Source organism: Felis catus, chromosome D2 (genome assembly GCF_018350175.1).
Source record: "Felis catus isolate Fca126 chromosome D2, F.catus_Fca126_mat1.0, whole genome shotgun sequence".
Taxonomy (NCBI): domain Eukaryota; kingdom Metazoa; phylum Chordata; class Mammalia; order Carnivora; family Felidae; genus Felis; species Felis catus.
Genome location: NC_058378.1, coordinates 73,778,644 through 73,799,747, shown reverse-complemented (window position 1 = coordinate 73,799,747; position 21,104 = coordinate 73,778,644). Strand labels below are relative to the sequence as shown.

Here is a 21,104-nt window from a genome sequence, read left to right as displayed (position 1 = left end):
GGAACTTAGTGTGGTTAGAGGGATAGAGCAGCCTGGATGAATCATGAAGAGCCACATTAGAAAGCTTTGGGTTTCAGTGGATGAGTTCATATGCTAAAGATTTTTGAGCCAAAGCTTTAGGAAAAGTGGGGAGCACTATGTTTGGTGATTAAGACAGGGAAGGTCTGTGGGGTGCAAATTGGGTTAACGGGGAGGCTGGCAGGTTGATTCCCATAAGACGGGAGAATGAGAAGGTCATAGAGGGCTTCTAACTATGCTGCAGTTGTCGTGTCAATCGACATCCAGGTGCTGATCTCCAGAAGTAGTGAGGGATGTAGGACTAGAGTGAAGAAGAGGGGAGAGCAACCCGAGAAACCACTGAGGTGAACGTGATCCAGGAAGACAGCGAGAAGGAAGGGAACTGTGTCAGACGAAACCATGAGGACGTTTGCGCACAAGGAGCAGATACAGGTGGAGAAAAAGAAAGCAGAGATGGTCAGAACCGAATTGGGAAAACCAAGAAAAAGGTTTTATTTTTTTAATGTTTATTTTTGAGGGAGAGACAGAACACGAGTTGGGGGAGGAGCAGAGAGGGAGGGAGACACAGAACCCGAAGCAGGCTCCAGGCTCAGAGCTGTCAGCACAGAGCCCGATGCGGGGCTCGAACCCACGAGCCGTGAGATCATGACCTGAGCCACCCAGGTGCCCCAAAAAAAGTTTTAAAGGAGAAGGAAAAGAAAACTACGAGCCAGGATAGCTGCTGGAGCAAAGTTCTGAAGGAGATGGGGAGTAGGGTCCAGAGTGCAAGTCTGCTCCGTCCTCACAGATGGGTTCTTAGTAAAAATGGGAGCGAGAAAACGTGGCTGCTTGTTGATCTCTTCAGGAAATAAGGAGAGGTCACCTACCAAATAAAAGATCTTGGCGGGGGGCTCGGGGGGGCTGGCTGGTGCTAGGGAGATGGAGCTGGCAAGCTGGCTCAACACCAGGTGACAGAAGAGGAAAGGGGCAGGGCAAAAGAATCCGAAATCTTGATGTGAACCTCAGGGAACTCTTGAGACTAGTACTGGGGAGAAAAGCAAGTGGTGTCAGGAGACCAGCTGAATCAGGAGAGCAAAGGAGAAATGACTGGGCCTGGAAATCACCTCAAAACATGCAGTGAGCAGACAGGATCGTAAGAGGTGGGAAATAGGAGATTGTGGGTAGGGATTAACTGCAGGTGAAGACCGCTGTGTGGAAAATTCCAAGTGACAACCAGGTCTAAAGCATGGTCTTGCCTGGGCAGCTGATGTAGGAGAGGAGCTGATGAGGAACTCTGTGGTCAGGTTGTTAGATGGGGTGATGTTACTCTGATGTATTTAGGGTGGCCCTAAGACCTTTGGAAAGCAAAGACCCCTTCTCCCCTTTTCTAAGCCCTACAGAAAGGGGTAGCTTGAATAAGTACCGTTTGGGGCAGGGTGGGAAGAGGGCGGGAAACAGAGAGCCTTAAAGATAACCTAGATGAGAAGACTAGAGAAGCTACTAGCTTTGATTGTCTCAGGGATGGGACAGTATGGTTGCAAAACAGAGGCAAAAGGGAGATTTTTCACTCTAAGTCTTTCTATACCTTTTGAATTCCAAACTGTTAATGCGGCACCTATTAGAACATAATAAAAGGAAAATTTAAGCTCATACTATTGATGCAGATAGTAACCAGCTTGTTTAACTTTAAAGCAATTTGTGCCTTCCCTGTTCTTTCTGGTCCTGACAAAAAGCTTAGTTCGATGGGTAGGGTTAATAAAAATATGTGAAAGGGCCCGCTGTTCATGATAAAGTATTTTTGCTAAATTTACTTCAGGCATTGGTCTCAGAATTTGATCGTGTGGCACAGTTACGTATTGCTTTTCCATAATCCTGAACTGATGGCAGTTCGCTTCAGCAGAGTTAGGTGATTTTCCTTGCAGTAATTTACATATTTTCCCTTTTAAAATCTTTCAACAGGTGTGAAAATCACCTCTACCCTGCAAGTGTTGAAGCTGATCAAGCAGGCCGGCGACCGGGTCCTGGTGTATTACGAAAGGCCCGTCGGCCAGGGCGGCCAGGGCACGGCCCTGCAGGATCATTTCGGACAGCTGGAGGAACACTTCCTGTCGGCCTCATGCCCACCGAACTATGAGGAGGAGACACCTGCCTTGGCAGCGGATGCTGAGAACAGAGATTTGGACTCTGAATTTGAAGACCTGGCAGGTGATGTCCGAGCACAAACTGAGCTCAAAGATGAGGCACCGTCATTAAGTCACAGTCCCAAACGTACTCCAACAACACTTTCTGTTAAACCCCTTGGAACAATATCACCGGTTTTAAACCGTAAATTAGCTGTAGGAAGTCACCCTCCCCCACCAAAACCTCCATGCAAAGAAGGAAATAAACCCTCAGCCCTAAAAGCTTCTGAGGTAACAGATCCGACGCAAGTGTCAAAACCCACCCAAGGATCCACTTTCAAACCACCCGTCCCACCACGACCACAGGTGAAAGTCCCTTTGCCTTCTGCCGACGCCCCGAGTCAGACAGAACCAGATGTGCCCGCTGAAAAGCCAGAAAAGGTGCTGCCTCCTCCTCCTGCAGATAAACCTGCTGAGAAGCAAGCAAAAACTACAGATCACACGGAAGACGCGGCTGCATCGAAGCAGTTTTTAGCAAAGCAAGACGTGGTGAGAGATTTTCCATCAGAAAGTTCCTGCCCTCCCAAGGACAGTTCAGATGACCCCCAGACATGGGAATCGTCAGAAATCCCTTACCGAAATAAGCTAGGAAAATGGACCAGAAGCAGAGCAACCTGTCTCTTTGACATAGAAGCCTGCCACAGGTACTTAAACGTTGCCCTGTGGTGCAGGGATCCCTTCAAGTTAGGGGGTCTTATCTGTCTGGGGCACGTTAGCTTGAAACTTGAAGACGTGGCTCTGGGATGTCTGGCGACATCAAACATGGAGTACTTTTCAAAGTTCCGACTGGAAGCCCCCTCACCTAAGGCGATGGTCACGAGAACCGCCCTGCGCAGTCTGAGTGTGCAGAAGGGATTCAATGACAAATTTTGCTTTGGTGACATTACTATTCACTTCAAATACTTGAAAGAAGGAGAGCCAGACCACCCTGTAGTCCCTAACTTAGAGAAAGAGAAAGACCTCCATTTGATCGAAGAGGTTCCTGCCCTACCCAAAGAGGAGCATCTCGTTGGACAGATGGGCTTGACAGAAAACAAACATAGTTTCCAGGATACTCAGTTCCAGAACCCAACTTGGTGTGATTACTGTAAGAAAAAAGTGTGGACTAAAGCTGCCTCCCAGTGTATGTTCTGTGCTTACGTCTGCCATAAAAAATGTCAGGAAAAGTGTCTAGCCGAGACTCCTCTCTGCGGAGCAGCTGATAGGCGGATAGACCGGACCCTGAAAAACCTCAGGCTGGAAGGACAGGAAGGCTTCTTAGGCCTGCCTCCTCGTGTCGATGCTGAAGCTAGCAAGTCAGTCAACAAAACAACAGGTTTGACAAGACATATTATCAATACGAGCTCCCGTTTGCTAAATCTGCGCCAGGTCTCTAAAACTCGCCTTTCCGAACCAGGAACTGAGCTGGTAGAGCCTTCACCGAAACACACACCCAACACATCCGACAACGAAGGCAGCGACACAGAGGTGTGTGGTCCGAACAGTCCTTCTAAACGGGGAAACAACACAGGAATAAAGTTGGTGAGAAAGGAGGGTGGTCTGGACGACAGCGTTTTCATTGCAGTTAAAGAAATCGGCCGCGATCTGTACAGGGGTTTGCCTACGGAGGAGAGGATCCAGAAACTTGAGTTCATGCTGGATAAACTGCAGAATGAAATTGACCAGGAGCTGGAACACAATAATTCCCTTGTTAGAGAAGAAAAGGAAACAACCGATACAAGGAAAAAATCACTTCTTTCTGCCGCTCTGGCGAAATCAGGTGAAAGACTACAAGCCCTGACACTTCTCATGATCCACTACAGAGCAGGCATTGAAGATCTGGAATCTTTAGAAAGTCTGTCTTTAGACCAGCCCTCCAAAAAAATAAGCAAGTACACAGATGATACAGAAGAAGATCTTGATAATGAAATAACCCAGCTGATCGACTCCCAGCCATTCAGCAGCATATCAGAGGGCTTGTTTGGCCCATCCGAGTCTGTTTAACAGACAGCCCGCTTAAATACTCTCAAGTGATTGGGGAAAAGTCGCATCTAAAGTACCACAGATAAACCACGTTTTAAACCCTCTACAAAGCACTTCGGCCCACTGCTCCACAGTCATTTGCTTGCGTAGGAACAAGAGTGAAAAAGGTGGTTTTCCAGCGAAAACATGACCAGCTCACTAAAATGGTTGTTTCGGATTGCATTTATAGCTATGCTTTTTTGGGTTTATACTGGGAATTTATTTTTACTAATTTATTTTTAACTTTTTCTAATTATGTAATTATGTAAGCTAACTTTTCATGTTTATGTATGTGTGATGTCTCGTGTTATTTTTCTTCATCTTAGTTTCTGAATTAGTGTTATGTAGGATACTGTCCAAATTCTTGAACTGTTTTCATTTCCATCACGGTTCTAACGAGTTTGCTGCCCAGATTGACAACGGCAATCACTGAGGGAACAGGTTTTGAATCTTTGTGTTAGGAAGTTTCTCATCTCCACTTGCTCGAGATTTTTGTTGTTTTGGGGCTTGGGGGGCGGGGGGGGGGTTGTTTTTGCCAAATGTAACAAAAGCCGATGCTGTGGCTTTAGTCAGTTACACTGATTTAGTATTAAAAAAAGAAAAAAAGAAAAAACAATTACATATATTGCTTGCTTTCTATCCTGTGAATTTTTTTCTAGTTTTTGTGCAGTTTTAGTGAGAATATAGTTATTAATTTGAAGAGGTTGCATTGCAAAACAAAATGTAATAGGGAATAAAGAATGCAGTTGGGCAAGAATTTTTTAGACAAGATCACTAAACAGTAACTGGTAGGATTTTGAAATCTAATCTTTTAAAAGGTTGATTGATGCTTTCCCCTTTTAAATGGAAGTTCTGAACATTTATGATTTTTTTTTTTTCCATCTTTAGTTCTCCCATGGGAAATAAAGCATGTCAAGGATGAAGTTTCAGAGGCCTGTTCTTAAAATGACCGTGTTGATAACTGACTTTGGCTGTTTTGTTGTAGAAACCTTTTTGTGCGGGAGGATGTTGTGAAGGAGAGGAATCACGCAAGATAGATTTATTTATCGCTTCTCTGACCTGCTGAGGTTAAAGGAGTAGTGATTCCTCCAGGTGCTTCTGCAGTGCTGTCTTCGTTTAAAAAATGAAAACAAAAATGAACAGTATAGTACATAGGACTTGGGGTCAGTTCTCTGATGACAAGGATCTATTTGGATACTCAGTCCGTCGTGTAGACCCCAGTTAACGCGTGGCCATTATCAGTTATACCATAGAAGTTCTGGCCTTTGATAGGTCTGTTTTCCTTCTGTAGGGAACTACTCTGATAATTGATCCATAGTAGAAACTGGCATGATAATTTTGAATCTAGATGGGACAGTTTTGATGGCATAGTAAATTAGTAAGGGTTCTGGTCCAGGTCTCCAGCCTAGGACTCCAGATGAAAGTTTAAGTTCAAACTCTTCCAGTGGCCACGAGTGAACTAAGCACAAGAGTGTTCTGTGCCAGTCTCCCCCGCTCTGAAGTAGGAACAGACAATACTAACTACCTCACAGGATCGTGAGGAGAACAGAACGGCAAAAGTGCTCCGAACAGTAAAAAGCTATTCAAAAAGAGTACAACTCTTACGGAGCACAGGAACATGTTTGAGGGTAGAAAAGTTATTCCACTTTTAGAATCAATGGCCAGTTCTCATTCTTGCTGTTTTTTATGAAGTGAAATATTAGGAAATACGTTTATTGGCCAAGTTTATAGAACAGAAGTCTGTGTATCCCGTTTTGTTTAGTTAAGCATGCTCGCATTTTAAATGAACGCTGCTGTAGAAGTCTTTATACACCAACTTCTCTGAAAGCTAAAAATGGTTCTGTAACATATGCTTGAAACAGTGTGCCCAACGTAATAACCAACTTTTATAAAGAAATAACTTACCGGTGATAACCTGGAAGGTCAGTGTCTGTAAGTGGCTGGTGTTGATGGACGGATGACACCACAGAAGCTTTAGTGACAGCCAGGCATGCTGCTGAAGCTGGTGCGTTTGAAAAGAGCTGCAGGAATAACGCAAAATCTTGGTTTCCTAAAAATCTCCTGTTTCAAAAGTATTTAACTCTGTAGAACCACAATTACGAAAAGCTCGGTAATGCTGCTGATTATATTTGTAAAATCTACCTTTAATGTAGTGCAATATTTTTATATCTACTGAGGTAGTGGCATCACGGCTGTACTTGAGTGCAGGGGAGGGGGGGTCACTACAAGCAGCCTAGGGGTAGTGAGGGGTAAGGCTTCTGAAATAATTGTATTCTATTACATTCCTGATGTAATCTTGCTGCCATGCTATGTTATCAATAGCTAAAAATAATAAAAAGAACTACCACAGAAAACAAGAATATCTTCATTTGCTAACCTCTGAACGAGGGGATTGGCTACATCTCTCTGGAATCATCGCCGGGTAGAATTCGGCCACGCAAACAGTGTCTTCACAAAGTCCTCTTGGTGAACAAAATTGCTAGTTTGAAATCAGCCTAAAAGCATTAAGTTCCGGTGTTTTGGTTTTTTTTTTTTTTCTTAACCCTATTAGGAATTAGACTGTTTTCTGCATTTCTGGTATTTAGATGGAGGATTAGGTTAGACAAGCTGAACAACGTGTTAGCATTATTTGGGAATCAGAATTATGCTGTGAATTATAGTTACTTTCATCAGATGTACTTGTTCACAGCAGTCAGGAAAACAATCTAACCTTAGAAATGCAGGGATAACTTACTGGGCTTTTCCACAAGGATTATTATGTGACTAGTTACAGATTTCAGTTGAAAGCAAATTTTGTTTCCAAAGCCAAAAAGTAGGGTTTCAGACTAACCTGGAGTGAAATTTACCTGATGCCTGTAAGCAGAGAAGAATAGTTCCTAATTAGGTATTTACAGTCAAGACAATACCTTAAAGTGTATTTTATTCCAACGATAATGTCTGGTTTATAAAGAAATACAAACAGGCACAGTAGTGTTCAGAAGATTTATTAAGGAAACGAGCTAAAACAGGCACATACACTTAGTCGAAAGAACTGAATATTCTTTGCTACCTCATTAGTGGTTTTGTATCTGTTTGCCAGGTACAAACATGACCCACCTCTGCTCAAAAAAATAAAACGTTCAGGGAGCTGTATGTTCTTTGTTCTGATACACACATTAAAAGAAAAAAAAAGCGTCACTTCATAGTCTTGCTAACCCCAGGATATCAGTCCTATAAAAGACCTTGCAATTTTACCCCCTCAGATATAATGGATACCTTTGCTGCTAAAACAGTTTTGAAAAACTCCCGTCTCTTTTGTCTTCTCTCTGGAGATCAACAGTGGGCATGCCTCTGCCAGTCATTCTTGAAGAGACTGAAGCCTTAGAGGCAAGACTAAAACTGGAATAAAGCATTGTGGTCAGGGAGAGCCACAAACCCGTAGCACGTTCCCCAAGGGGGTCTCCCCTGTGGGAGAAAACAATCCCGCGGTTTTAGGGTTTTAGGTTCGCCATAGGAGAGCACCTCCCCATCCATCTTTACAGAGTCACAGATTTGTTTTAAGTTGCCCAAGGCAAGTATGTGAAGTTCATTTGCTTCCATCGCTGCCCTTGAAAACCAGATTTCAAATCATTCAAAACCCCACAGAAAAGCTTCCTAAAGCAAATGGATTAGCTACTTCTAGAGAATTACGAGGTTGAGGTTGAGGAGTCCTCGTTCTCAAGTTCTTGGCTCCTTGTCCAAGTTAACAGGAACACAGTATTAGCTTAACAAAGAACAGACATTAGGTAATTTCTGATTACAGAGCTACAGAGTTCACAAGTATTTGCGACATTCTACACTATCTGCGCACTCCAATCACATCTCCTACAAAACCTGATGTCAACTGACGTCAACTGACGATACTATTAACACAGTTATTTGCTGTTGAAAAGGCACATCAATGTCGTCATGCTTAGAAAAACCACGTTGCACAACACTAGACACGAGAATACATACGCCTTTCTAGATGTTTGGGGTTTTTCTGTCTTTGAAAGGGGATGTGTCCTGACCACTTTTTTTTTTTTTTTTAACCTGTTTTCCCTAATGTGATTCAAGATTTCTTTCCTCCATCTTCCTTTAAAATTTGTCGAACTGTCAGAAGTCTAAAAAATAATAGTTACAGTTGAAAATTTAACAGATACCTAGAAAACACTTGGATGGCCTCTTAACAGGTCAAAGGTACGTGGTCTGATTTTTTCACATCATAGCAGCGATTAGCCTTTTAAATGTCTAAAACTTGAACGAGACGTTAATATAGCGATCCTGCTTAATCTTGTCTGTATAAGGGATCTCTACCCTCACTTTTCTTTCATCCAGTAAGACAATCCAGTATATATCTTAAAGGGAAAGCTAGTTCTACAACTATACTTTGGGTGCTTTTCTCCGCTTTTGGACTATTTTCTAGTTTTCTCCTTCTGGCTCTAGTGCCAAATTACCAAATTACGTAATTGTAAACGTGTAATTTGAAACCATCTGTTTCCAGGTAGATGGTTACACAGAAAACTAATGCCAGCTACGATTTATGGGTAAGTCCATAAGATGACGGACCCAAGTTCCTGTCCTCTGCATTTGAGGTAACTAGCTTTTAACTCATAAATATGTTGATAGTAATTACAAGTTAACCACACGCAGCGTCACTACATAATATGCTGTCTTACTTGATTCTGTTTTTCAGACTTCCTTCTGGTTTCTCAGTGTTGGAAGTGTCTCGGAGATAATGTGTGCTTTAATTTTAAACACCCATTACCAATATTCAGAAAAAATATACGATTCTTTTGCCCAAGTGTTTATGAATGTAAGTTTTTTAAAAATTATATTTGATTTGGATTCAAATATTTATAATTTACACTATATTTCGTCAAAATATATTGTATAATATTGAATAAAATCAAATACATAAAATAAAGTTTTCAACACTATTTATACAAACCCCTAGAAAAGCTGCTTTTTCTTTATAAGGCTGTTGGCAATCGATCACAACCACGGAGAAGAATGAATAACCTTTGGTTGCTTGGCTTTCGCCAGGGACGATGGTGCGACTAAGTTCTGGAGGAGTCATTTCACTGGTAACACTGTTTTGCACAAATAAATACTTTGACGACTTTTGAGGATCTCAGTCACTTTCAGATTCTTCATCCTCACCTATCGGATACGACTGGATGTTATTCTGGGTGTACATCTTTGTCTTAATGGGGCAGTTGTGATCCATGAGAATAGCCTGAAAGACAGCAGAGCGCACATACGGTGACCTTGTTTCACAAAGATAAGATGGTTTCAACCTACCATTTTTGAGGATCACTAGTTTGAAGGCTGTAGATGGCACCACCCCGTGGGAACCAGTCCTTGGGTGCAACTGCCAGCTTGCCTGGCCCGGAAGCTGCAGGGTTGGACGCTCCAGGAGGATCCCAGGCAACAGGAGAGACTGCAGAAGTGGTTTCCGCCTGGGCCACGGGCACCCTAAAGCCATGCAGCAAGGGCTTATGCGGGTTACATTTAGGAAGAGTTCTTTTTTTTTTTTTTTTTTTTAATGTTTCTTTTTCAGAGAAAGAGACAGCATGAGTGGGGGAGGGGCTGAGAGAGAGGGAGACACGGAATCCAAAGCAGGTTCCAGGCCCTTAGCTGTCAGCACAGAGCCCGAGGTGGGGCTCGAACTCCTAGACCGCTAGATCATGACCTGAGCCGAAGCTCTACGCTTAACCGACTGAGCCACCCGGGCGCCCCCGTTTAGGAATTCTATTTGGAATCTCGGAATTGGGGGATGCTGGAGTCACACGGCGCCAGCTGTTCACTGTGGCAACACCCTTAATCGGCACGCTCTGTCCTTAACGAGGCAAACTCCCACGCTGGAAATGTACCTCCACTGTGTGTGTATGTGGATCTGGTTCCGATTGCAGCCATCTTCGCAGGCTGCCCTTCCGGTATTTTCAGACCACAGCCACGGTCCCTTAGATTTCGCTGCACTAGACATCACAGGGCCCGTACGTTTTCATAAATGGCATTTCCAGAGCACCTCTCCTCCAAATCCTAGAGGTCTTCCTCTTGTCCAAATGTAGGATTTAAAAAAAAAAAGCCCTCTGATGCCCATAAAAATCTTATGCCTTCTCACTGTCACTAAAAATGTAAAAACAGTCCATTGATCCTCAATCGATAAACCCATGCAGTCATTATTCTCTTGAAAGTGTGCAGACCAAGCATGTAGTCTGAGAAGACAGCCGTCCCTTATCGGACCGGGACCATGCAGAGCATTCCTGCCACAACACCACGGCTTCACAGAGCCCCACCTGGTAGGCGGGTAACCCTGTGCGGGCACAGAGATCAAAGAACGTGACCAGGGATGCACTGCTGGGAGGGGACAGATGCGTGCCAGGCAGCCTTATGCCGCGGTCTACTCTCGCAGGGCTCCGGGGCAGAGGCAGAAAAGGGCCAGAGCACAGCAAGGGGACGCTGCGTGCAACTGAAGGAGATGCTCCCATCAGGTGTGTTTTCTGGACTTTTCTTCCAAGTAAATAATTCCCCCAAGACCTTGTTGTGCGGTGTGAAAATCTACATGGAGACATTTCTCTGTTGATATGAGCCCAATGAAACCTATCTTTGTGTTTGTCCACTACTCCCCGCCCCCCACCCCCCAGGTCCCACTCCACACATTTGAGACCTTCTGTAACTCCCCTCAGTGCTAACCCGTGTATCATTTCCTGAGAGAATCTACAGTGATCTGCCTGGGTGACATGTTAAGATAAAGGACTTCCGTGACCCTATAAGTCAGGCCGCCAGCTCAAACTGTCAGCTGCAAAATTTAACACTGTTTTTATACTTTTTGCCAAGTGAACTGATACATGTATTTAATAAGGAGCTCAAAGTCTAAAACTAAGTAACTGAGGCAACAGACATGGTACCCCAGGACCATTCTCCCAGCGTTTAACCCCCAAAGAGCACATCTCATCTCCCCAGGTTAGTGATCCTCAAAGAAATACAGAGAATCACCAGGGGGGCGAGGGGAAGGGAGAGTTAAACATGAAATTCCAGTCGGGTCCCTAACCCTTCATGACAATGGTGTCGACACGCTAGGAGAAGCACTGTCTCAGTGATGTGGCATCATCTAGAACTACAGAGGGCCCTACGGCTGACGACAGCTCGCTGGGCACCTGCTTGCATGCCCCCAAGGTCCTATACCAGCAGGTCAGTGACCTTACTGCATAGGAAGGGCAAGTCCCACAGCGCTCACAGGGGAAACGCTTGCTGTGGATGAAGTGCTCAGGGAAAGCTGTACAAGAGACGGGATACCAGCTGAACCTCGAAGGGCGGAAAGGGTGTGCACAGCAAAGGAGCTGGACGTGAGCACAGCATAGATCATCTACTAAATGAGACACTATGTAAAACAGGGACACTAAGGAAGCCGGCCTGGCCACCACAGAGGTCTGACGATGAGGTACACACAGCGAGACGTTAATGAGAAGGCCCACCCGGCACCAGACTGCAGGGCCTTGAATGCCAGGCAAGGGACCTTGACCTCTGGCCCACAGGCAGTAAGACAGCCTTGGGACGGATGGCCATCGTTCGACCCTCTTCATAACCACCTTCTCTCTCTTGGTTCAACCATCATTAGACCTGACTCTGCATATATGCAGACTTAAGGACCCCCGAAACCTAACGCTGGGCACGACTGTATGGCAGTTCTATTTTTATAATAACGTCTACATGACCAAAGAAGCCAGGCAGCATACGTAGTATTCCCAAAGGGCCAGGAAGAGAGAGGAGTGAACAGGATGCAGCTGGTAAGTCAAGTGCATGGGGGGCCAGGAGGGCCGCCTGGTAATTTAAGCCAGCTCTCCGTGCCACTGCTGGGCAACAGAGGCGTGTCTGACTCCGGACTGAAAAGAGAAAGGAGGAAGTTCTTTGAACTCAGAGCAGAGCCCAGTCACTGAGAGCTGAACCCCAGCCCCTGCCAGATGCCTGGTTTCTTATCAGACACAGAGTGAGGATCTCCAAAGTGGTAAAAGCCTTGTTGGACTAAATGAAGTATATAAATGAAGCAAATACACAGCTGGAATATTGAGACAATAAAAGCTGAACAGTAAACCCTCCAGGCTTCGAGATTTTGAGAGCTACCAGGCCTGAATGCTAGAAAGTTTTATTTACTGTATCTTAAAAAAAAAAAAAAATGGTGAGGGTTTTGCACATCAACTACATAAATGCCCCACAGAAGGACCCATTTCTATAAATAGATGATAATATTCAGGTCCTCGCCTGGCCCCTGCATTCAGAAAACAGGGTGGCTGGAAGGACCCTGGAACAATGAGGAGAAAGCCCGGAGCCACCCAGGAAAAGCAAGCTGCAATCCCAAACCCCTACTTTCCTGTCTGGGCCACCACTAGAAACTTCAAGAGTAAGTTGTAAGAAATGTGCCCTATCTTTAAAAATAATTCTTTAACCTGGAAAAAATATCCATTCCAGCACACAGCCATCCTCAACTGGGTATTCTGAGAATCACGGGCTGCATGTCACTGTCGTAGAACTAGAACACAGTTGTCCTCAAACGGCAGAGTGGAATTTCTTATACTTGCGGAGGAACAACAAAAAAACAAAAAACAAAACAAAAAAAGCCAGAAGTCGAGGATACCAAATGGAAGAAAAACTCAAGCGCTCTCACGCTAGTTCACGATTGTGTGATTTGGGACCCATGAAAACAGCTTTAGATCTTTCAATATAAAATAGCTGAAGGCTATTCAGAAGGCCGCCTAATGAAAGAATGATTTGCTCAGGCTTATATGCCTTATTCTGGCTGCCCACCTGCCTTTGGTAACTGCTGATCCTGAACGCCCGCACTTGTTGGTATTGGATTCTCTCAAGTGAGCAATAATCAATTCTGTCTCCTCCCTGGCACAATGCTGTCCCGGCCTCACTCCCCCTTATCATTAGGTGTCTTCCTGCCCTGCTTGCTCAGGGAATAGGCAGCTGCTGTTGGCCACCCTCAAATGTTACCATTACGCGAGTCAAATGGAATCCAATGTGATGCCTTCAATTATGGGCATCAGTGGCAGGCAGCGAGATGCACATTTTCTCAGGTTTTTAATGATTCATCTTGCTAGGCACTTATTACGGATTTTTGACATTTTGCAGCGAAAGTGCCTTTCGGGAAGCCTACAATTTTTGCTGCCTTGCCATTCAAGATTGTCTCTTCCGTTCCCTTCGCTTTTTAAATGAACGAAAGCGCTGATTTAACACGAGGGAAGAGAAGGGGTGCTGAGGTCGGCCTTCTGCCAGTCATCACGTGGACTCCAGGGCAGCAGCTGGCCCAGGGGGGTTGTCCCCCTCTACCCCCCATCCCCTGACCTCACTTATTTCTTCCAACACCTCAGATAAGCCACCACGCAGACGCCGACACACGGCACAGGGGCCACTAACGTCTGCTGCTTGGCTAAGGAAGCCCATTCAGCAGTTCGGAGGTCTCAGGAGCAAAAGGAAGCTCTCGCCTCACAGGAGGGAGAAAGGGAGGACACCAGGGGGCCTCTGGGCCAACAGTAGATCAGGGCGTTAGGCAGAAGCAGGAAAGCAGCATGAGGTGGCGCTGGAAATAGTAACGCACTTATTGAGCATCCACTGTGTACTAAGCACAGGGCTAAGCACTCTGGGATTCTTGGCTGAATCCTTACGACAACCCAGTAAGGGAGATGCTATCCTGTCCCCACATGACAGTGTGGCTCCAAGGCCGCCACTAGCCCTTCATTACTTCCCAAGAATCTTATTAAATAGTCTCCTGGGTGAAAGAACTTGTAGGCGATTTTGTCTTTGTGTTTTTTGGTCCAAAAAGGGTTGGGAGTAACCCCCTTTTCCGACACCGATTTGGGCAAGCTACCATGCGGGGCTCAGGTGAGGAGACGGGTAGGATGAACAGTAAAGTGCTACGGTTGCTCAGAAGTGGGGCCATGTAAGCAAGAGGAAGGAAAGAAGAGGTGATTTCCGTCGGAATATTTCCACACCTTCCACTCCTCTTCTTTCAAATGGGTCATGAGTAATACCAAATTATCCAGTTAAATCCTATATAATAAAGGGCACACGATAGAGTGATCAGTGCTGAATATACTCTTTTTCTGAAAATATTTTCAAAATATATTGAACAAATTAATGAATACAAAGAACACCCCAGACAAATAAAGGCTGCACGTAACCTAACTTTAGAGTCTGTGTCTGTTTTTAGACCCACTCTTTGGGGAAAATCGTAACAGGGAAGTTCAAGAAATGCCAAAGCGTCAGACCCATTTCCGTTCAACCGTCAGAAAGAACTTCTGATGTGCCCCCAAGAGAACATCACAAGTGAACCTCATATCCACTCCTCATCACAAAAACACCATCTCCCCTCGCCTCCGTTATCTCCTTCATTCTTAACTTAACCTGCCACTCTCATCCTGCTAGACGAGGGTCTGCCACCACGGGAGGTTTTAAAACCCAGCAACACCACCACCAGGGATGAACGCTCATCAGGTTAAAACGACTAATGCATTCTGAAACTCAAGTTTAGAACCAGTAAGTTCTAAACACTTTATCCTCGATACCATATCATTGAGTTATGATTCTGGTTATGAAACTGTGAATTTAAAGGTTGCACATGCTCACGTGTGCCCAAAGGTACATATACGATAGTTTCCCAAAACGCTCTGTTACCTACACCAAAACCATCTCCAGAATCCTACGCAGTAAGAACGAAAACACTATTACTGAAAGCCGTAAGGCTTAGGAGAAAAGCAAACGGCACCCAAAATGGCTCATCTCAGGACTCGGTGCAGGAAGCAAAAAAAGTTACGTTCAAGATTTTCAAGAACTAAAGGCAATTACATTTAACTACTCCACGTCTGGTTGACAAAAGAGCTATACAGACTGCTCATCTATGTACCAAAACATCACCTCATTCTTCACATTTATAAACATAATGTTTGATACAGTAAAAGAAGCATGGCCTATGCGGTATAAATGCCAAAGGAACTCTGACCCTTTATGTTTGGGGAGTTCTGCCCCAAAGGAGCAGAAATATACTTTCTAACTGAGCCATGAAGGAACCATCCAGAAGACCATGCCAACATGATCAAGAAACGCTAGAGTTGCGTCCTAAAATTCTCTTACCATTTTTTCTTCCTTGGCAGGTGGACTTCGAAGGAAAAAGCAGAGAGGAGCAAAAAGAATATCAATTATTCCAATAATCGTCATGAGCCACGGAAATCCGATCGCCTTTGCGATAGCCCCACCAGCCGAAGGACCTTTCAGGAAACAGAGAAGGAGATAAAGCTCTCTCCAAATGCCTCCCAGATAGAAAGACACCAAAGTTTAAACAGTTTCCGGTCGGCATTATCATGCATCAAGACAAAAGCTTGTTTTGAAAGGTCAGTGTCCTTCCTTACCTATAGCATATCCCATACAGAAGGCCACGTCCGCAATGGCATACACGCTCCCGTAGACAGACACGTGCCGCAGGTCTACCAGGTAGCCCATGATGGGCATCATTGAGGAGTCCACCATTCCTGTGGACGGGCAGGGAACACGGTCTATAGAAAACCGACGTAGCCCGAAAATGCGGGGATCTCAGTGTCCTGACCCCCCACCCCGCCAGCGGCTCCCCTTCTGTCATCACCACCTGTGAGTCTCAAGGCAGGCTCCCCAAGGCATACCCTTCACTGAAGACAGGCTGCAGGTCACTGGGGCTGGGACTGGAACCCAGGCCACCTGTGCCTGTTCTCCCCCTGGCCCCACCTGGCCCCCACCGTCTGAAGGGCCCACCTTCCTTCCAGCAGAGGGCACCCCGTCCTCTGGTGACTCACAGACCAGGCTTCACATCCAGTGGGGTGCTGGCTACTGGCTGTGTGGCCCCTCGCCTTCCTCCAGCTGGTGCTTTCCAGATTAACTCTCTCCGGGTTCCACAGCCCCTCACCTTCCCCCAGGGGGCACACCTACAAGCCTCACACACTCCCCTCCCCATCTACACCTCAGCCTCACACTCGGACTCTGAGAATAAGTTGGAAAGTATCAGGGAAGATGGGAAGGAATCAGAACACGAGGGCGTCTGAGGGGTCACCGTGCCCTGCTCAGAGAACAGACTGAAAGAGGTCCGCCAACCCGGGGGCTTAAACAAACAATCACCACCACTAAGGCCGGGATCAGAATCTCCTAGCTCGTGAACAGTCAGGGACAGGCAGAATAAAGAAAGAGTAAAGGAAAAAAGCATGTGTGTTCAGAGTCCTGGGCTCACGTCCCTGGCGGGATGGGCACGGCCATTCCTCATCTAGCTGAACACTGGTTTCCCCATCCATAAAATGGGGCTGATAACAATCAGCTAAAATGAGACCCCATCTGTGGGCACCACGAGACCAGTCAAACGTCCATTCCCTCACCTCCACCTACTACTAGAGGCTGGAAGAGGAGGGACGTTCCTTCATTCAATCGGTATTTGTTGATCACCTAATATGTGCCGCGTGCTGGGGACGGGGACGGGGTGAACAAACTGGACAGGAGAGGTGGACGGGCCCCCGAGAGCTCAAAAATGAATTCCAGTTTTCACTGAAGCCATGAGGTGCTGTGGGAGGGCAAACCTAACCCGCCCGGGGAGTCCCCAAAGGCTCCCTTCTGTCTTTTCCACTGCACCACTCAAAGCTTCAGTTCTTGCCTTTGGCAATTGTGACAGATTTAGCCCTTACTTTTATGACGACCAATCTGTATATTATAAATGAGAAACAAAGGTATCCTATTCGTGCAAAATATTAACAAGATTGTTTCCAGCATACATGGTTCTTCACATCCAGAGACCCCGTCCCCTTTGCCGGTGAAAATTCCCGCAGCACAGGTGGCCGTCGATACACCAGGCCACCTTTTCTGTACCAGACCTTATAAAAATATACATGAAGTCTCTGTCCCCCGGGTTCTCATCTGTGCACAGATCTGAGCCCAAACAAAGGTGCTCTGAGTGAGGGGGTTCTCTTGTTTGCCCAAGGGCAGCAACAGAGTATCCGTTTGCTTCTGTAAATAGCAGGGTTTATACAAATACTGGCTTTCAGAAAATAAATGACTAGTATGTGAAAGCAGGTATCTATCTGTAGACAACTGAGGCAGTACTTGAGTTTGGCAGCCCACAGCCTCCTTCCGAGCTCTAGAAATTTTAGGTTGAGGAACGATAGATAGTCTGCCCCAATAAGAGGAAATCTTTCTGACTAATGGGGAAAAGAAAGTTCTACAGGTGACTTACCAATTGCAAAACCAACTCCAAAGTTAGGAGCTATGAGTCCGTAAATGTTTTTTGCGAAAGGAATCTGTAAGAGGAAATACCCGTCACACTAAAATCATGACATCCAACGTACACCTTCTGGGAAAAGCCTAAAGATGGGTCTTCTCTGGCCTGGTTTGTCTGTTCCCTTCTGAAGTAGGAACTAGGGGGAAGGAGGAGGATGGGGTCTGGGGAGAACTGGGTCCTCCAAGATCTCAGAAGTCGAACCTGAAATGGGTTTTGTGACCACCAAGAACAGCCTCATCAACTGCTGTAGTTAAGACCAGCCCGGACCACGCTCCATTCCTGACAAGGGCCAGAAGGCCTCACTTGGGGGTAGATACCGGCTGTTGGTAGAAGATGTGTTGTTCTAGAAAAAAAAATCTTGCTACTGTTTCAGGCTAGTCGGCTCAAAGTGTTTAAAGACACTGTAATATTGACGATGATGGGGGGTTGGGGAAGTGAAATATAACTATGCAACCAACCGTCCTAAATAACCTGCAGCTGACCTAGAATGTAAATGTATCCCTTGGAGAACCTTGTCCAATATGTTTCAGAGGATAAAAAATTGGAGGAAAATTGAAAATGTAATAAAACCAAATATTGGGGTGCCCGGGTGGCTCAGTCAGTTACGCGACCGGCTCTGCATTTCGGCTCAGGTCATGATCTCCCCGGTTTGTGGGTTCGAGCTCCGCGTCAGGCTCTGCGCTGGCAGTGTGGAGCCTGCTTGGGATTCTCTCTCTCTCTTCCTCTCTCTCTCTCTCTCTTTCTCTCTCTCTCCACCCCTCCCCCTGCTTAGGTGCACTTTCTCTCTCAAAACAAAAAAACACTGAAAACATAAAAATAAAAATAAAAAACAGACAACAAACTTCACTCTGCTCTAAAATGCTTCCTGGTGATTCTTGCCCAAAGCAAAAGTTTTCTTTCCAGACCACTACCACTTGTCAAGAAAGGTCTTTTACTCACACATAAAATGCTGATTCCAACAATTATCATTCCCAGAAGAGCACAAAGCCACCTATCAATAGAACAAAAAAGCACCTTCCATAAACGACCGCTCCCATTCCCACCCCCCACCCCTGCCAAATTTTCAACAGAAATCAGGACAATTACTGATGAAAACTCAGGCAGCAACACCCAGAACTGGCTTAACAGAACGACATTATACTTACGAAAACTCAGGTCGAAACACCCAGAACTGGCTTAACAGAACGACATTATTCCGACAGAGCGAGAGCATGCGGTACTCATCTTACCTCCCCATTTTGTGTGCGAGCATCCCAAAAATATTGGTTCCAAGGAGATAAGAGATACTAGCCGGCAAGAAAGCAATGCCTGTAAATTTATGGAAAGGACACCTTATCAGTACTGATATCAGTCAAGTGTTAGAAAAAGTAATAATTGTCAGACATCACAATGGCGATCAGAGCGGATGAAAGAAGGCCTGAGGCCTGCACCCAGGCAGCTAATATCCGGCGGCTGACGGAGCCAGACGGGACCCCACGCGGCTTCTCCGTCCTCACAAAGCTGCCAGACGCTCCAGAAAGGAGATGCGTCCCTCTATCAACGGCTTCATCTTGCCTCCGTGTCTGCCTGGTGGCGGCTTCACCCACGGACGCACACGGGCAGCTTCCGCCGCGGGAGCCCGGCCACTGTGCTCCCACACGTGAGGTGAGCGGCGGTGGCACCGCCCCCGTCCTCACCCCTTCGTCACTTTGCCACAGGAGACACGGGCATTGAGAAAGATCAGGGAATGTGAAGAGAAGGACAAAGAAAAAGTTAAAGTCACCCCAAAGTCCATCGCTCGGGTACTGAGCACGGTGATTCCCGCTCCGTAATCTTACACACACGAGTTTACACGCACACAGATACACGGGTGCGTGCAGGATTCGGGTTTTTAAGAACAAAACAAGACGTGGGATTATACTCTTGTGCTGCAGTTCTACATCCTTTTTATTTTTTTTAATGTTTATTTATGCATTTTGAGAGAGCGCAAGCAGAGGAGGGGCAGAGAGAGAGAATCCCTAGCAGGCTCTGCACTGTCAGCACAGAGCCCAAGGTGGGGCTCAAACTCACGAACCAAGAGATCGTGACCTGAGCAGAAACCAAGAGTCGGACGCTTAACCGATCGAGCTACCCAGGCGCCCCTCCATCCTGCTTCTTTCAATTAGCTTTATGAACATCTTGGCAGGCCTAAAAAAAATGAACGTCTACGCAGTCATTTTTTGTGTGTGTGGCCAAGTCACGCGACTGACGTTTTCATGTCTAAGGTTCAATGCTCTCCCGGGGACTTGGCGTCCCCCGCCAAGCCTGTGCCAATATCCGGCTGCTGGTGGCAGTGGTTGCTTTGGAAGGAGTCTCTGTGTTGAACAGAAAGCCCGACGCGAGTCAGACCAGCCTGGCCGCTAGGGATCTGTCCACACCAGCTCCGTGTGGTCCCCATCTGTTATCAGGACAACAGGATGGTCTCCTCCCAAAAGATGGCGTTTCAAACTACTACTGCTTTCAGCGTTTTTCCTGAACTCACTTACACCAGATTTGATTCTAAGCCTCGCCCACAAATGGCGAACACCGCTTCGTTCTCAGTCACACAGCCACACGCGAGCTAGACGTGCCCAGAAGGTTAAATGCCACCAGCTGGGATGCACTGTGCTCAAAACGCACGGGGCCCAGGGCCTTTCTCGGCCCCACGGCTCAGCAGCACATGCACGTGCATGCATGCACACACACGTGTGACCTTGTCTCTTCAGGGATGCAGTGGCCCTTCCCTGCACCTCCATAAGCACTAATGCAAGCCACCAAACTCTCCAGAGAGGCTGAGCCTTCCAGCACAGTAGCGACTTCAAAACGATTAGGTCCAGGAGCTAAATCCAAAACCAAGCCACTCCAGGCTTGGTGATCTGGGAAACAGTAACAAAGAGCAATCTCATTTCGTGTTCCAGGAAACCATTTCTGTCACGCTTGGCAATATCGGCGGCCAAATAATTGTGGGATGTAATTGGATTCAGCGAACGTTACTGATAGCACGGGTCTGGCTCAGGGCAAAGACACTGACCACAGTGTGGCTCTGGCCACCACGAGAGCTTCAAAGGAAGGAGCCAGACGATGTCTGAGCTGGAACGCGGCTACGCTGGGGACGGAATAAAGGTACATACCCCGTGCTCTGGGGACCCAGAAGCTCCCCAAAGCAGCTGGTGATTAAGCCTAACCTTGCACGCCAGGTAGTAGGCTTAGTGTGGAGACGTTAAGAAGTCACGAGGGCCTTTGTGTCAAGATGAGTATCTATGGGGTTCAGGGACGGATAAACGAACAAAGAAAGCAAAGGAAAAGGTAAATAACAGCACGGGCACCATGATAAAGAGACACCAACATCGGGCCTCAGTGTTGGGGAAACAGAAGGGAAGTGGCGGGGGAGGGCCCAGACCCCATCTAAAGAGGCGACTGCTGCTCGGGAAGATTGAGGTCCCAGACTGGAAGATCCAATTTTTCCAGGAGAGATTGAACCCTAGATTCTTACAGGAAGTCTCTTGAGCTTTTCAAATTCTGGCAACTAATTTTTACGAACATAAAGTGCTCGCAGGCTGACACCATACTATTCAACCAAAACCTACCTACGCGCGGAACTCAGTCCACGGACTGAGGGCCACCTGCTGTAAACCGGGGCC

At 46.3% G+C, this 21,104-nt stretch overlaps 2 protein-coding genes across 2 annotated transcripts in view; one reads left to right on the top strand and one right to left on the bottom strand.

Moving 5' to 3' along the window:
• PDZD8 (PDZ domain containing 8) overlaps positions 1-6,606 on the top strand; it is a 72,423-nt gene extending 65,817 nt beyond the window's left edge. Inside the window, exon 5 of the mRNA XM_004001358.6 lies at positions 1,957-6,606. Coding sequence (XP_004001407.4) covers positions 1,957-4,160 — 2,204 coding nt within the window. The 3' untranslated portion in view covers positions 4,161-6,606. The remainder of the gene's footprint in view (positions 1-1,956) is intronic.
• A 540-nt stretch (positions 6,607-7,146) lies between these two features.
• The window catches only part of SLC18A2 (solute carrier family 18 member A2), a 38,918-nt gene continuing 24,960 nt past the window's right edge, over positions 7,147-21,104 (bottom strand). The window contains exons 11-16 of the mRNA XM_023240989.2: positions 18,696-18,774; positions 18,406-18,457; positions 17,422-17,485; positions 15,587-15,706; positions 15,312-15,445; positions 7,147-9,414 (exon numbers count right to left, since the gene is read on the bottom strand). Coding sequence (XP_023096757.2) covers positions 9,310-9,414; positions 15,312-15,445; positions 15,587-15,706; positions 17,422-17,485; positions 18,406-18,457; positions 18,696-18,774 — 554 coding nt within the window. The 3' untranslated portion in view covers positions 7,147-9,309. The remainder of the gene's footprint in view (positions 9,415-15,311; positions 15,446-15,586; positions 15,707-17,421; positions 17,486-18,405; positions 18,458-18,695; positions 18,775-21,104) is intronic.